This window comes from Crotalus tigris, unplaced genomic scaffold, assembly GCF_016545835.1.
Source record: "Crotalus tigris isolate CLP2741 ecotype Arizona unplaced genomic scaffold, ASM1654583v1 scf7180000019050.494769, whole genome shotgun sequence".
In the NCBI taxonomy this organism is placed as follows: domain Eukaryota; kingdom Metazoa; phylum Chordata; class Lepidosauria; order Squamata; family Viperidae; genus Crotalus; species Crotalus tigris.
Genome location: NW_024097344.1, coordinates 296,437 through 314,491, shown reverse-complemented (window position 1 = coordinate 314,491; position 18,055 = coordinate 296,437). Strand labels below are relative to the sequence as shown.

At 41.3% G+C, this 18,055-nt stretch overlaps 1 protein-coding gene across 4 annotated transcripts in view; it reads right to left on the bottom strand.

The window, feature by feature from the left end:
* The window catches only part of MSRB3 (methionine sulfoxide reductase B3), a 94,262-nt gene that overhangs the window by 34,488 nt on the left and 41,719 nt on the right, over nt 1-18,055 (bottom strand). For all 4 annotated transcript variants that reach the window (XM_039358653.1, XM_039358652.1, XM_039358655.1 and 1 more), the window contains 2 exons: nt 6,721-6,798; nt 3,536-3,564 (listed from right to left, as the gene is read on the bottom strand). In XM_039358653.1, coding sequence (XP_039214587.1) covers nt 3,536-3,564; nt 6,721-6,798 — 107 coding nt within the window. The remainder of the gene's footprint in view (nt 1-3,535; nt 3,565-6,720; nt 6,799-18,055) is intronic.

Below are 18,055 nucleotides of genomic sequence, written 5' to 3'. Positions count from 1 at the left end.
GATGACCTCCAAGATCTCTTCCAACTTTATTATTGTTATTATTACATCCTCTTCATGACTTGTTTTCTTTGTTATCTTCTGGGGGGAGGCTTCATGGTATCCAAAGCAGAACATCCAGATTTAGTCAGTTTTGTTCCGTACAGTATTAACCTTGTGAACTCTAAAGCTTCCTCCTTCCGTTACATATTCAAGATGGACAGTGATTAATATTTATATGTTACTTATATGTAACATATATACATATGTTGTATATAGTATGTTTAAATGTGTGTTATGGGACTTCCGGTTCCGAATCGCAGCGCTCGCAACTGTGCGAGGAGACTGCTCTCCTCGCCAGCTGATTCTCTGCTGCCGGTAGACTCTTAATCAGGTCGAAAAGCCATCTTGGAGGGGCGGCTACTGGTGAGGAAGTCCTCGTTGTCATTGGGAGAGTGGCAGCTTCTTCCAAGGACTGAGATTGCTCCTTTGGGCCAACGGTGGAAAGAACGGCCAGTAAAATGGCCGTTCATCTTGCCGCTGTAACCAGAAGTCAGAAGAACATCTAAGCACAGGAACCACCATGGCTGAGCCAGGTGAGACTTTTTTTCCTCCCTCTCTTGGGTTTCTTTTTTCTTTTGTGCCTGTAAAAAGCACTTTTGAAATGATTTCCCTACTCTAAGAAAGCGGCATTTGTGAGTGTGGGAAAAAGAAGGTTAAATGGACTGAATTAATTTAAAGTGATTTTTTTCCTATTTTTATTTTTTTTCCTTCACTTTGGGGTCTTGGAAAATTGTGTGAATATTGAATTTGCTATTGGACTTGAATTCCTCTTTTTTCTGTGTTTCCTGATCTTGTTTATGAGATTCCTGGTCTCTGGGAGAAGATTTTACATTGTACTGAGGACACCTTGTGGAAAATGTTAAAATTGCAACTTTCTCTTTTGAGGATTAGACTGACCTTGACTTTCAGGTTACCATAAAAGGGAAAATATAAAGAAAATTAACAGCTGTACTGGTGGGGGTGGACACTGATTAAATGTTCCCTGAACACAGCCTCTATTAAAGATACAGATTGTTTCTAATTATCTTTGAAATGGAGCAACCCTTGGTTCAACTTGACTATAAACTTATACTGGAAAAATGTTATGAAGCTACTGATGAAATACATTTGCAAATAAAAGAATTTACGATAGAAATAAAAAACAGAAATTCTGCTTTGAACTTTCAAACTGATTCCCAGACTTTGTCTGAGCACTCTATGGACCAAGAAAGAATAGAAGCGGGATTAACCAAAGGTAAAGAAGATTCCATTTTACTTCATACGCATGCTGATGAGATCTCCGAGGAATTAAAAAGGACTATAATTAAACCACTTACAACCCTAAAACTAACAGAAATGGACAGACAAGCCCAATGAACTGAGAACTATGGTAGCTTGGATAAACAACTATTAGCTACAAAGTTGGACATAATTGAGCCGGCCATTCAACAGTTTCAAACGTGGAGATTTGACTTTTCCAAACAACAAGGGATTATTTACAAAGGAGCTAGGTCTCTAAAACAGAAAAGAAGACGTCTCTGTTTGGTTCAAAGGATACTACAAGACATAAAAAATGACTTGTTTATTGATATAGTGGCGTTGTTATGGAAACCTGTTTGACATAAAAGGAAAGCTAGAATAAGATTTAAGAATCTGATTTAAGGTTTTATGTAATGAGTTTAAAAGGCTTACTAGATATGGATTGATTTATGGCTTAAGACAGTTAAATAAGATGTTAGATTGAATAAAAATTAATTAAAGGTCTGAACTTAGTAATAAGGTGTTTGTCTATGTATTAATCTGTTTTGGATATAGTAACTTTGAGGAGGTTAAAGAAATGTGATTTGGATATTGAGGGATTGATTGTTAGATTATAAAGTATAATAGAAATAGAAAGGTATTTTCTTTCTTTCTTTTATTCTGTTTTGTTTTTGTTTTTTCTTCTTTGTTCTTTTTCTTAATCTGATATCAACTAATATATTTTTCTTTATGTATATTAGATCTGATAGTCACTTTGTAATGGAAGAGGAATAGTGAAAAAGAAGAAATGATATTAATAAACGTTTATTGAATATGTTAAGGAAAAAGGTAAAGGGGAGACTCCCAAAGTGTTAACTATGTACTTAGATCAGAAATATGGAATATAGTAATTGAAATAGTAAGCTTCATACAGGATCTGGATTTGTGGATTTATTTAGATGAAAGGCTATTGAAGATTGTTATGACTGATATAGTTGTATTGAAATATATCAATTTGAATATAATATCTTATTAGAGGGAAAAGAGAGGGGTTTTTTAATGATTTAATTTGAACTTTATGAGTATAACTTTGTTGTATGGACAATTGATTGCCCTGCCACCGCGTTGTTTCTTAAGCACTTGTCTGTAAAATGAAAAAACCAATAAAACTTGTTTAAAAAAAATGTGTGTTATGTATGTGTACATAACACACATTTTGTGTGTACATTCCTGGAGGAATGTTGTCCATGGGGTCGCGATGGGTCAGACACGACTTCGCAATTAACAACAACAACAACAACAACAACAATGTATGTGTACACTTTGAGAGCAAACAACTAAATTTCATTTTTAATGTGTGCCATTGTGCCTACAGTAAAAAAATGACAATAAAGGTTATCTATCTATCTATGAACGGCTGCAAATGGCTGCAGAAGTGGACCGGCAGCCATACAGGCTACTGCCCTGATAGGGCAATTAGTGCCACCGCCACAAGGCAAGGCTGGTATCAGGAAAAAAAAATAAGACATCCCCTGAAAATAAGACCTACTGCCTCTTTTGGAGGTAAGAAAAATATAAGACCGTGTATTATTTTTCGGGAAAAAGAGTATGGCCACTTATAAGACTCTAATTTATGATTAACAAAAATAGGTATTTTTTTTCACCCATAAGCAAGGTTTGCAACCACCTACTTCTATTTATTAAATTATTTTTTAAGAATGCTTTTGTGACTAATGAGGGGCCACAAGCCAGTTTTCTAAATAAAAATGTTATGATCTTCAGTTACTAAATAGTTAAGTAATAAAGGTGGGATAAAAATCTAATAAATAAATAGCATGCACACCTTGGGATTACAACAGCAACCAGAACTGCCTGCATTGCTGTTGCTAAGAAATACAGTCATGTGACACTGTACTTTACAACCACATCACTTACCAATGGTAATCCCTGTCCTAATTGCTATAACCTGAAACCTACTGTATATATATTTTTATTAAGTGTGTTCACTTAGCTCAGCTCATATCACTGAAAAGCTGATACAGAACTGACATGGTTTCCGCAGAGTCATATAATATAAAAGAATAAAATTAAATAATAATTTGGTTATGGAACTAACAAAAAAAAAATCCACTCACATTAAATCCATTGTAGCATCCTGAAACTTGAGATTACTTTAAAATCGTGTACTCCAGATCTAAAGTTAAAACTAAACATTAACTGATAAATTCATATTTTGAAAAGTGAAAACAGTATGTTTTACATAAGATTTTAAACATACCTGAATTGGAGTCAAACTTTTTTTCAGATCTAAAACAAAACAAAATGAAGACATGACATACATGTAACTATAAAAAGCTTTTTATCTCAAAAAAATCCCCAATAATAAATCTCAAGCAACAGCCATGGAATCTTTGTTAATATACTTGACCCAAATGTATCCTTACTTTCATTTTAGAAATATTATTAACAAATATTTTCATTTACTAGATTGATAAAAGCAACAAGAAACACCCAAGTGAAAAATCCAATGTCAGAATTACAAACAGCACATTTTAAATATTTCTGTTTTAGAACTGTACTATTATACTTTGATAAGGATTCCCCTAAGAATACCACTGGATAGTTATTTTATTTGGTTTCTTTAATATAACCCATTCCGAAAAAAAGTTTTATTTCCTATCAGATAGTTGGATATCAGCTTGTGATTTTTTTTTTACTGAAAAATAAAAATAAACTTTCTGCTACATGTTGTCTCATACAGTATTTTAAGCATTACACTTATTACCAAAAAGCTCTATACTTAATAATGAAGAAGAGGGAAAAAGAGAGAAAACTAGCCTTTCTGACAATATCATGTTTCAGATATAGATGAATAACTGTCCTATATTCAAATACCTTTGAAGCTGTCAGATCAGCTATGGGAAAATGTAAGTTGGGTAATTACTTTCAAGATGCTCCTGAAGTGCTGTGAAGCAGAACTAACCCAGTGACAAGGCCTATTTGAACAAGCTGTAAGAAGCAATGTCTAGATCTAATTCTCAAACCAATTAGTGAGCATGCTCAGCCAGATTTATATCACAAATTAAAAACCATTGGGATATGTCTGTATATGGGATGGAAGAGAAGCAAAAAATTATTATTTTATAGTTAGAGCAGACATGTCAAACACAAGGCCCGGGGGCCAGATGTGGACCGCAAAGTGGTTTCATGTGGCCTGTGAAGCCATCCTGAAAACAATGAGGGAATGGCGCCCGCTGCCTTGGCCCTGGCCCAGGCTGGCTGGGAGCCAATGTACAATTTTGTGGTGGCCATCTATGCCAAAACGCATTCAGTCTTAGCTCCACAAGGCCGTCTAGAAACAGTGAGGAACCAGCCCCTGCTGCGTCAGCCCCGCTCCCTGGGTGCATCCTGGGGAAGTGTCATCCTTTGTGAGGAATGAAGAAATGCACCATGGCTTGGGGCTTGCCCCGGTCCCACTCCCTTCTGCCAGAGACCCTCAGATCTGTCCCACTCCTGCCCAGGCCCCCACAGACACCCTTGACGATGTAGAGCTGGCCATGCCCACCCAGTAGGCCACACCCACTCCATCCACGCCCACCCAGTAGGCCGCACCCACCCAGGCCACACACCCTGCCCCCCAAGGGCAACCGCAATGCTGATGCGGCTCTCAATGAAATTGAGTTTGACACCCCTGAATTAGAGCTTCTAAGCAAAATATAAGAGTGTGCATTAAAATGTTACTTTAGTATGAGTATTTTCAAAGGAAAAGCCCCTATACACACACACACACACACACACACACACACACACACACACACACATAATATAAATGATTATGTAGAAAAACAAAATAATAAAAAGCTAAAATTCTATAAAGCATAATCATTTCAATCTAACCAGAACATTATTTTTCCATGACATTTCCAGAGAAATCTCAGTATGTTCCACAATTCACAAATAGCAAACATTCAACTGGTAACACATTTTAGTAATCCCAAATATCAGGAACATAATACAAAATCAATATTACCATGTTGTAGAAATGTAATACACACATTAGCATGGAAGTGGTGCATTTTAAATACAAAAATGTATTAAAGCAAACATGAAAAATGACAAGCAGATTAAAAAAGGCATTCAGAATCTGGTCCTAGATAGAGAACTGATTAACTATTGTTACTTATTTGGTTTTCAAACAGCTAATGACAAAAATGCAGTATACTAGTTAATGGCAAAGGAACAAAAATAAATTATCTTTTAACTCATCTATTGTAAATGGATATGAATATTATTTTATGAATAATGCACAAAATGATGTCCTTAATGGCAGATTTCAATTATTAAGTATTTGTTAAGATCTCTATGATCCCTTTCCTCCAAGGATACAATGCAAGCTATCTCCCTTAATTTTGTCATCACAATTGCAACTCTCAATTGTGAGATAAATTAGGCTATAAGAGAATATCTGCCCAAGGCTATAACATGAGAGGCTCCCTCTCATTCTTTCCCATCTTCCTATATCAAACTGATTATAATAAACATACAACATAATATACTATGCTCGAAGCCTGCAATGTATTGTATATTGCATCCTCTCATCCTACTTTGTATTCCTACTTTATATTCTGTATTTGGCAAAAATAATAATTTTATATTCCTGGTAATTTTATGTCCAGACTGTTTAGGGTGCAGTAATAGACAATGATCCTCACTACATGTTTTAGCACAACATGCATACAGGAAATAACCATTATGTTGCCCAAACAGAATAACATATTGCTACCCACAGTCTTAGTACGTGGAAATCTGGTGAGTCCAGGAGTTCAATTATAGAGGTTGAATAAATTTGGGGCCAAAATACACTTGTCCTACCATACTCTCAATGCACACTATTCGAGAACCTGAGTGTTACACCTCATCTTGAATTAAATGCCTGAAGACAGCTGTTGGGTTAAGAAAAGTTGCTTGTCAATTTACATATGCTGAAAGATTTCTCCATAACAATGTCAGAGAGATAAAGTTGAATGATCCTTTAAAGTTGAGGAAGGCCAATTTTGAGTATGCATTTTTCAATCAATTGATGTAAAGCAAAAACATTGTTCACAATTGAGTATACAATTTGGATCTCAACCAGTTCATCATGGATCAAGCCATCAGATTTGATATAGTTAGTTTTAGTTGTAATTACAATTAAATTCTGTATTCTGTATACTCAACTCTGTAATTAAAGGGTAGGTTACTATTGGTAAAAAATTTCAAGGGACAGATCAAGTTATTTGAGGGAGTCCCTATCTCTGATAATTTCTGTCCTTGATGAAAGCACCCAGAATTCTAAGCCAATATTGCTTAAAAGGACAAATTATATCTACGCACTTCTGTCTAGTAATTACAGTCAAATAGTAATGTTCTCCCAAACTAGTCAGACGTCACAAACTGCACATTTATTTTGTTCAATATACTTACTTGAATAAAGGACTTCCACAAACAACACATTTGTATATTCCATGGGCTTTATTATATGTATATTCTCCTTCAAAGGCACTAGAGCACAAGACAGAAATAACTATTTAGTATGCATACTTACAAACTCATAACTCTATTTTCTTTTGAGCAAGGCAAAATGAAAGAGATAAGAAATAGTCAACTACTGAGAGTTCTTGGCTTTCAACTGCTATTGGCACTGAATTTCCAGTCATAAATTGTTATGGTATTTAAACTGAGGCACTCACAACCCTGGACCCAATTTTATGACATTTTTGCAGCGATCGTTAAGTGAAATCATCATGGTCATTAAGGGAACCTGTCATCTTAAGTGCAAAGCCATTCTTCCAAATGGACAATTTTTGTAGACCCCAGCAGAAAACATCTCATGGCTGCAAGAGATTCAACTATAAAGATGAGATGGTTCACAAGCTCTGTAATACAGTCACAGGCCTGTGAGAAGTGGGTGTGGCATTACATTTTATGATGGCCAGAAGTGCCTTATAAGCCATGAAGCATCTATTCCAGGCCTGCCATAATTTTGAATGGTCAATAAGTGACCAGTCATAAGTTGGGGACTATCTATAAAGAAATGCATTTTAGTTTTTGTAGATTCTGGGCAATTTAACCATAACTCTGCAAGTTTAATCTGCATTTACAGGCAGAAGAAATAGTATAGACACTGATCTCAAATAATTTTCCTTTTTTGGGGGGGGGGGGGAAATGCTAACACAGGTCTAGTGCTACTATCCCCTAGACCAGTGGTCCTCAACCCCTGGTCCATGGACTGGTACTGGGCCACAGCATGCCAGCAATCAGGCCACACAAACAAACAAAGCCCCATCAGAAAAACCTCTCTTCACAGAACCAGTCCCTGGTGCCCAAAAGGTTGGGGACCTCTGCCCTAGACTGCTATAATTTATCTTGGATCCCCCCCCCTTAGACTTTGGGGGATTGAAATTTCTGCTTTCCTGGCTCTAATTCTTCCACCTGTAAAGGAAAAAAAACTCACAGAAGACAGACAAAATGAAATCACCTCTTTTTAAAAGCCCATCTGAAAGGGGAATCTTCCCATTCCCAATTGGCTCTTTAGAGCAGGGGTAGTCAGCCTTTTTATACCTACCGCCCACTTTTGTATCTCTGTTAGTAGTAAAATTTTCTAACCACTCACCGGTTCCACAGTAATGGTGATTTATAAAGTAGGGAAGTAACTTTACTTTATAAAATTTATAAAGCAGAGTTATAGCAAGTTAAAGCATATAATAATAATTACTTACCAAATACTTTATGTCGGATTTTCGCTAAGTTTGGCAGAATAAATCTTTATAAAACAACTTACTGTAGTTAAATCTATCTTTTTATTTATACTTCGCGTACATAGAAGCATGAAGTCTGATAAAATTACATTTAATTAATTAAATTATTAATGAGATCCCTGAGGCTGATGCTGCAAAACTAAATACTAGATATCTGGCTCAATTTTTGTAAGGAACAAACGAAGGTCTCCTCTTTCGGAAATATTCAGGCGGTTTCTTTCTTTGGTCATAATATGATTAACAGCACTAAAGCCTGATTCCACAAGATATGAGGTAGGGAAAGGTATCAATAAACTGAATATCATTTTCCACATATTTGGATATAGGACAGGCATTTTTTTAGGTTTTCATATCCACCACTATCGAATTTATGTTTACTTTCTTCATCATATCTAATTTCTAACAGTTCTTCTTGGCAAGTTGTATCAGCCTCTTCAATATTTGCGGTAAAAGGATTTTTCACCCAGTCATACACCTTCAATTTCAAAATATCTTCAAATCGTTTTCCAATGTCCAATTTAAGTTCGTTGAGGTGGCTACTAAATCTGTCAATATCCTCTGGAGTTACATCATCTTTTATAGATGATAATTCAGGAAACTGATGAAATTCTCTCTTCAATAGATTATAACGAAGTAGTTCAAGTTTGTCAATAAATAATGACACAATACTTTGGCAACCTATAAGAGTTTTACTAGCTCCTTGAAGCTGCAAATTGACATCATGAAATCTCTTGAAAATATCTGCCAAATAAAAGGCATCATTCTTTACTGTTTTTAACAGTTGACACAGATTGGTCTCATTATTACTTTCAAAAAATTGTATGACACTATCATATAATGCTACAAAACGAGCCAAAGATGTACCCTTTGAAAGCCACTGAACTTCTGTGTGCAAAAGTAACATAATAAAATCTTCATTATTGTCCTGGCAAAGCTGTCGAAACATTCTATCATTTTTTGCATTGGATTTGATCTTGTTTATGGATCGAATTATTATAGTTAATGATGAATGGAGACTTGTACTTAGATGTTTTCCTACAAGATGTTGTTTGGGCACCACACAATGAATACATAAAACATTTGGCATTTCTTCCTTCAAATAAGCAACAAATCCACGATAGCAACCTACCATTGATGGTGCTCCATCAGTAGCGCATGCAACAAAGTAATATTATTTTTTGTAAAGTATGATTTCATAGTATTAAATATAGATAATCCTCTTGTATCTGTAATGAGATTTATTGCGAATAGCATTTCTTCTCATAATGTATTGTTTTCATCAAAATAACATACCTATGCCATCAATAAAGCATTATTATCTGCAATGGTAGACGTGTCCAATTGCATGGAAAATGAAGAGTTTTGGAGAATATTTATCAAGGTTTTTTTTCAATATTAACTGCCATTTCTTCAATTCGTCACTTTACTGTGCTATCGCTTAGGGGCAATGTTTTTAAAATTTCAGGTATATCCTGATGCATTACTGTTGAGATAAATTCTTCTATAGAGGGTATTATTACAGTTTCTCCAATACTACAGCTTTTACCACTTTTTGCAATTAATTGTGAAATGCGATAAGCGGCAATTAATCCATCTTCGTTCGCTGCATGTTGTTTCTTAAATGATGCAATGATTGTTGAACGATTTTGAATTTTTTTATATATTTCCTGAAAATATTCAATGGGCTTGTCCTTATCATTTGGATGCTTTGTAGAAAGATGTTCTCGCAATCGACTTGGCTTCATTGCCTCATTGGATAATGTTTTATGACACAATAAACACATTGGATGTTGTTTATTTACAACAGATTCTATAAAACCCATCTTTGGATACTCTGGCAAATAACCACGAGCGTATTTCTTTTTTTGAGACATGGACTCATAATATTTTGTTTGAAGCTGTAGGCACGTGCTCACTCTCACAAATCTAACTGCATACTGACCAGTGCGACCGCAAACAAAAGAGCCTGCACTATGTATCGTCGTCTGCGCATGTCTCTCACGCATCGTGAATTGGGTTTGGGGGGCGCCGACTACCAGCTCTGCTTGTCAGTTACAGTTGGGTGGTGTGGGGGGAGATGCGCTAGCTATTCTGAGATGAGGCTCTTTTGTTTGCGGTCACACTATAGCGCCATTTAGTTTCACTTACATAACGTGAACTAAACTTATGCGCGGGCGATACAAATAGTATATTTTCAGAAATTTAAATTGTCAAGGGGAATTTTATGAAAACCTAATGAAAATGTTTTTAAATAATGCTATGAAATTTTTTTAAAAAAAGTCAATTAAATTTAAAAAAAGGAAAGTGCTTCAGTACTGGACAAAACCCCTACTGCCCACCATGAAAGCTGGAACGCCCACTAGTGGGCGGTAGGGACGAGGTTGACTACCACTGCCTTAGAGCTTGATTTTTCTGAAGTTCTGGTTGTCTCTACCTACCGTACTTTCCGGCGTATAAGACGACTTTCGAAAGCATTGAAATCGGCGCCGAAGTCGGGGGTCGTCTTATATGCCGGGTCGCCTTATACGCTGGAAAATACGGTAATACCTAGATTTATAGATTAGATTTGACAGCTGAGATACAAATTTTCCTTTACTGTTTCATGTCTGAATCTTTGAGGATGAGATTTCTTTTAATTTACTATAAGCTTGTGTTTTAAAGTATAAACATATATGGCTCTTGGATGAAAAAGCTGTTCTTCAACACATTTTCAATTAAGTTTTAAAATTTCCACTGTAAATTTAGATGATAAAAATTTGTTTTTTAAAATCCTAATAACATTTTAAAAACATACTTTATTTACTTTATGTTAAACCAAAATAAAAATATTTTATTTTGATCATTAACCAGACTTACATTACATAAAAATAAAAGATATGGAATTAAATGGAATTTTAAAAATTGATCGTGGCTAGCATAGATGAAACTTTCTTAGTTCAGGTAAATCAATTTACAGAAAAGACTATTATACATCATAATTATAGTTAGAAACAGAAAGAGAAGAATTAACCATTTAAACTTTGATTCTTTGGTATTTGCCTAATACCTTATCAAATAACACAGTAGTGTAAGATCCAAGTGGAAGACAGTATATAATACTACAAAATGAATCAATTTTAATATTGGATGGTGGTCTAAGCTGAATTCCAAACTAGGTGAAAGTCAGAAATGTTTTTATTTGAAAAACAGCATTACTGCTTTAAGAAAATTTTCTAAGTTACCCATTTAAAAGGCTAAGAGGTCATTGTAATAAAAATCAGCTGTATTCCTCTAAAAAATCTAAGTGCTCTTTTTATGAGGTGCTTTTTTATACAGTTATTTTTAAATGACTGAATATCTTACTGTTTGTATGTAGTACATCATTGTGCTAATACTGTACACAACAGAAAATGACTTGGCTGAAGCCTCCTGTACTAGAAGGGCGCTGTCTTACCTGAATGCCTTTTCTCAGCACGGAGATGGAAAATCCACCAATGGGTTTTGACTGTATTCCTGCCCAATCAGATCAAGTCAGCCAAAGTTGCCACTCCCATCCTGGACCATAGAAATCCCAGTCTTGACTCAAGCGTAGCCATTGACTGACAGCAAGACGTTGTGACTCTCAAAACTAAACCTAGGCCTAGATGACCTACAAGGGTGGGAGTGGATTCTCCATCTCCATGCTGAGAAAAGGCGTTCAGGTAAGACAACGCCCCTTCTCCACCACTGGAGATAGATAATCCATCAATGGGACATACCAAAGCCCACTGTCCCTGAGGGTGGGAAACAGACTGGTCCGGCGTGGCACTTTGCTGAATAACCTGTTGGAGAACCCTCCTACCAAAGGAAGCCTCCGCGGAGGCAAACCTATCGATCTTGTAGTGCCAAATAAAAGAAGATGGTGAAGCCCATGTGGCCACCCTGCAGACTTCCTCAATGGATGCCTGGGCAGCCCAGGCCGCTGAAGTAGCTGCACTCCATGTGGAGTGGGCAGTTACCCGTCTTGGAAACGGCAATGACTCAGCTTGATACACTCCGGCAATGCATGCTCTAATTCACCTGCCAATTGTGGAAGAGGAAACCTTCCGACCTCTGGAGGAAGAGTGGAAAGATATAAAGAGGGCTTCTGATTTGCGGAATTCCGCTGTCCGTGAAATATAGAATTGAAATGCTCTGCGGACATCCAAACTATGCCATTGCCATTCCAGAGCATGCGATGGGTTGGGGCAAAAATCCGGCAGCACTATCTCCTGTGATCTAGAGAGAGTTGACTTTCGGGACGAAGGTAGGGTCGAGTCAGAGAATCACTCGATCCCGGTGGAAAACGCACATCCCAGATCGAGAGCACTGCCAATTCGGAGATGCGTCCTGTCGAGGTGATTGCCACCAAGAATGCCACCTTGTGGGACAGGTAGCGAAGGTCACACGTCCTTAGGGGCTCAAAGGGTGACTTAGTAAGAGCCTGGAGGACCCGTGGTAACTCCCACGAAGGGTACCTGTGCACGGTAGGGGGTCTGGTGTTAGTGGCCCCTTTAAGGAATGAGCAGATTAAGGGGTGATGACCCAATGTCCCAGCTGAGTCGCATATGAAGACCGTGGAAAGCGCAGCAATCTGCGCAATGTGTTTGGCGCCAAGCCCCTCTCCAGACCGTCTAGCAAGTAGTCCAAGATATGGGGAATTGTGAGTTCCGAGAGTGACAACTGTCGGCTGGAGCACCATAATCCGAAGTTCTTCCACGTGGCCTCGTAAATGCGGTTTGTGGAAGGGTGGCGGGAGGACTGGATTACTGTGATGATCCCTGGCGAGCAAAGCTCCCTTGTTAAGATTGAGCGCTCAAGTGCCATATGGCTAACTGGAGCCATTGGGGGTCCGGATGAAGAATAACCCCTTGGCTGAGAGAGACCCATTCCAGAGGGATCCGCCAAGGGTCTGCGAGGGAGAGGCTCATCAGATCAGCGAACCAAGTTCTTGGCCAATATGGGGCCATCAGGAGTATCATTGCTCGCTCTCGAAGGAGCTTGCGTATTACTGCCGGGAGAAGAGGTAGAGGGGGAAAAACATAAAGCAGACCTTGCGGCCATGGGCTCCGAAGAGCATCCGTCTGTTCCACCCCTACAGATGGGAACCTGGAAAAGAAGTGAGTCAGTTGGGCATTGGACAAGGATGCCCAACTGAAGTGGGAGGCTGAAACGGTGACAAATTTCTCTGAAGACCTTTGGATGGAGGCGCCATTCCGAGTGATCTACCATTGTACTGCTCAGAAGATCGGCCTGGGTGTTCGCTTCCCCTGAAATATGATCGGCCTTGATGGAGGCCAGATTGTGTTCTGCCCAGGATACCAGTAAGAGAGACTCAGTCAATAGAGTCCAAGAGCGGGTACCCCCTTGAGGGTTTATGTGAGCCTTGGCTACCACATTGTCCATAAGGACCAGTACGTGGCGGCATGTCATCTGGTTGTGAAAGTGACAGAGTCCTAGGTGGATGGCTCGTAGTTCGAGCCAATTTATGTTGTGCCGGAGGTCTGAGTTGGACCAACGGCCCTGTGCCCACTGCGACCGAAGGTGTGCTCCCCAGCCGAACAGGCTGGCATCGGTCATGAGTACTTTCCGGTCCAGCTCCTTGAAGCATGACCCTCTGAGCATGGCTGGCGATAGCCACCACATGAGGGAGCGCAACATCTGTTGTGGGAGTCTTACCCTTTGTTGGGATGCACTGAGGTTCCGCCTCTGGAAGGGGAGCATGAACCATTGTAGTTCCCTGGAGTGGAGTCTGGACCTTAGGATGATTGCTATGGCCGAGATCATCTTCCCTAACAATTGGGAGAGGCTGGCCAACGTCACTGTCCGACCCCTGCGTATTTGGAGGACTGAGTCCCTTATGCTCTCCTGGCATTCTTGTGATAGGTACACCCGGCACTCCACTGTATCTATGATGGCCCCGAGGTGTAATAGCCTTGTTGTGGGGACCAAGTGGCTCTTGGGAAAGTTTACTGAGAACCCGTGGTCCTGGAGCACCTTTACCACCAGTTCGAGGGCCAACACGGCGAACCGGGTGGACGATGACTGGATTAATATGTCATCCAGATAGCATTGGATTCTGACTGGTATCATCCTTAAATGAGCTGCCAGAACCGCCAGGATCTTGGTAAACACCCTGGGAGCCAATGATAGGCCAAATGGGAGCACCCTGTACTGGAAGTGGTGTCCCTTGTATGCAACCGTAGAAACCGACGGTGGGCCAGAGAGATACGTATATGAAGGTACGCCTCCATGAGGTCGATAGATGTCAGGAAGTCCCCCTTTCTTACACTTCCCAAGATGGAGCGGAGCGTTTGCATCTTGAATTTGCGGTATGCAAGATGAAAATTCAAGCCTTTGAGATCTAGAATGGCTCTCCATCCCCCTAACGCTTTGGGAACAACAAAGAGAATGGAGTAAAATCCCTGACCTCTCTGGTCCAGTGGTACCGGTTCTATGGCTCGTATGTGTAATAAATGTTGAACGGCTTCGTTCATCAGCCTTTTCTTTGTTCGGTTTCGGGGGTATGACAAGAGAGGAACCGATTTGGGGGGGTTGGAGATAAACTCCAGGAAAAAACCGTGACGAACGGTGTTGAGCACCCATGCATCCGTGGTGGTGGCCTCCCACTGGTGGGCAAATAGGGAGAGTCTGCCCCCTATGGGAGGTACTGATGGAGAGTCACCTGGAATGGCGGAATGGCCTGCTGTTCCCTCGAAAGGGCCGCTTGCCCTGGGATTGTTGTCTGGGTCTGGGAATTTGCCTGTCAGGCTGTCTCTTCTGCCTATCCTGCCTGGCCGGGAAGGGGTGGAAGGGCTGAGTGTAAGTGTATCTGGCTCCTGCACGAAAGGACTGTCTTCGTGGGTAATAATTGGAGTGTTTGTCTGAACTTTTGAGGAGATGATTAAGGACCTTGTGTTTGTCCTTATTTTCCGTTAAGTAGGGATTTAAGGCATCCCCAAATAAGTTACCTCCCTGATATGGAGCAGCCGCCAGCTTCCACTTAGACTTAGCATCGGCTTGCCAGTATTTCAACCAAAGCATGCGGCGGTCAGTGATACTGGACACCATAGCTCTGTATGAAAACCTGGCGGCCTGGAGGGTTGCGTCTGATGCATACTCAGTGGCCGCCACCATCTTACTAAGGTCCTGGTGTGTGCGGATATCCTCCACTGGAATCTGGGCTTGAAGTTGCCGGAGCCAGCAGAGGGCGGCCCTATTGAAAAATGAAGCGGAAGTTGTGGCCCTGATCGCCCATGCAGCCGATAAGTGGACTCGCACTTGCGATCCTCAGCCTTAAGGGCCTCAGAAAAGTCCCCGGAGATGGCGGTGGCCGATACTAGGGGCCCTAAGGGTTCGTCCACAGCCAGTACCTCCAGAGCCTTCTCCAGATCCTTGGCAACATTGTACAACCTTTTGTCAGTGTTACCTGGGAGGGGAAGAGAAGCGGGAGAAGCCCACACATTTGGATCACAAACAAAGAAGGACAAGGGATGCGGTGTTGAGCTGTGACTGGTTCGACGAAGTTCGGGTCTGCCTCCGAGTCTGGGGGAATGGGAGTTGTTGTTGATGAAGTTCCCAGTCCATGGTGGGCGGTGGATGTAGCCTTACGTAGTAAGGTGATAAAGAAAGAAGGATTAAAGAGGCCACTGAATGAAGGAGCCTCTGGAGGAATTTCCTCCTCTTCAGACATTTGAACCTCCTGTTCTGTGGCAGGTTGGTTGAGGTATGAATCCTCAGAAACTGATGACCCAGATGGAGAGGAGGGATTGTAATAGGCCTCAGTCCCCGGTTGTTGGATAGGACGGGGAACGGTAGTCACTGGTCTGGAAGCCTGAGCCCTAGCATCAAGGGCTTGGTCTACTGCTTGTGCGATCAGTAAGGCTAGGCGATCCTCCATAGGGAAGGGGACTGGCTCGCTAGGGCAGAGCCCTGCCACAGTAGGGGTGAATGTGGCCTTGGGAGCCCCCTGAGGCACCCATGCAGCAGAGGATTGGGAAACGGAAGGAAATTCACCTATCCCGTACTGCACAGGGGAATGTAAGGATTCCCCCGTAGACCAGATCACCAGAGGGGAGGTTGGAGCCCCCAGGGGTAAGTCAAAGGCTAACCCTCCGGTCTGAGGTGTCTCCAACCTGGCTCTTTTCTGCACCTTGGAGAACTCCTTTTCTAAGGCTTGGTGTCTCCTGTTGGCCTGTTTGTTCTTTTGGAAGATTTGGTGGTAGATCTGACCTTGGTGGCAACTGTTTTATCAATGCCTTCTGGACCAGGTGGACCCGATGAGGATGGCAAGGCTCCCTTCGAGGAAAGAGTAGATTCCTCCATTCTCCGATAGCACAGGAACACGATGGGGGGGGGGGCTGGTATCTGGAGGGTATTTCATGCTGGGTAAGGACAGGCGTACTACAGGGGATGTCTGGACCCCAGGTACAGCCTCTGCATGGATAAGGAAAGGCGCACGACTGGGGACGCCTGGAACCCAACTATGGCTGTGCACGGATAAGGACAGGCACACTACTGGGGGCGCCTGGAATCCAACTCTAGTTGTTACACAGATAAGGAGAGACACACTACAAGGGGTGCCTGGAATCCGGATGGAGCCAAATTGTGTGAATGTTGACAATGTGGGAAACAGGAGACACCAGAACCTGAAGAGGGAACCCAGGAAAAACCTGGATGTTTTTGCCAACAATCCAATCAGATTGCAAATGGAATTAGAGGCCTGAGGGATTGGTGACAAGGAGAGATTGCTCTCTAGGGGAGCCTCTAGGCCCTTTCCCTGAGCGCAGGCCTCAGTTCGAATGGGCCTACCTTGTATACAAAATGGCGGCCACCTATAAAATGGCGGCCTGCTAATCTGCAGTAAATCTGCTCTGGTCGTGCTTGTTCTTTTAAACACCCTCCCAGCGAGAGCCCTCGCTCTAAATAACGGTCTCAGTGAAGAAGAGGAAGGATCCCCTTCCTCTTTAGTCCCTGAATTCGAAAGGCCCACTTAGAGCACGCAGTCCCAAAATGGCAGCCGCACGTGAAGACTGACTCCTAGAGGCAAGGCCAACCGAAAATCGTTTCTGGGAAGGTAGCGCGGCTTGTGTGGAAGAGAGGCTGGAAAAACCGCCAGATAGGTCCCAATGAATAGCCGCAGTGTAGCTGATCGGCGCTGCTCTCGTGCATGCGCACCCCCTTCCCGGACCGAAAAAACGGCGATCGTTAAACCGACGTGAACAATGAGCCGAAAATGCACAGCTGACCTGGATCAGCCCGCGGAGTTCCAACGGACCCCGAATGAGCCGAGAAGGTGCTCTAGTGTCTGTGGGAGGTATTTTAGGCCTGTGAGCCTCCTCCGTAAAAACGGTCACCGGAGCCGCAGCCGCAAGCTCCGATGGAAGTTTTTGATCTTTTCAGCTGGTTGGGGCTAACAGCCGTTAGTCCCCATCTATCCAGCGAGTTGATAAGTTTTGGGTGGGGGGGAAAGGGAGGAAGGAGCCCCTTCCTTAACAAGAACTGGTGTATAGCCCCCAATCAGAGGGACTTAGGAGTTAACTCCAAGTTCCTGAATGGGAGAGGAGTGGAAAATTGGTAATGGCAATCAATTTTTAAAATGGGAATAAAATCAAATTTAGCTCACTACAACCCTGCACAGCTACTGGGGAAAAGAAAATCCACCAATGGACACTGTACCTGCCTAGGAGCCAAACCTGCATGTCTGTCCTGGGCAAGATCAAGTCAAGACTGGGATCTCTATGGTCCAGGACGGGCGTGGCAACTTTGGCTGACTTGATCTGATTGGGCAGGAATACAGTCTAAACTCACTGGTGAAAGTGCATAATCAGCAGTCCATGTCTAGAGCTATAGGGAGCTTTAGCACCCAGAGATCTCCATTCAGCAAGTCTAATTAAAAATAGAATATTATGAATTGTGAATTGAATATTTAAGCATATTATTAAGCTTATTGAATCAAAAGGATTCAAAAGTAACTTAGCAGAGCTATCTATTTTTCATGAATC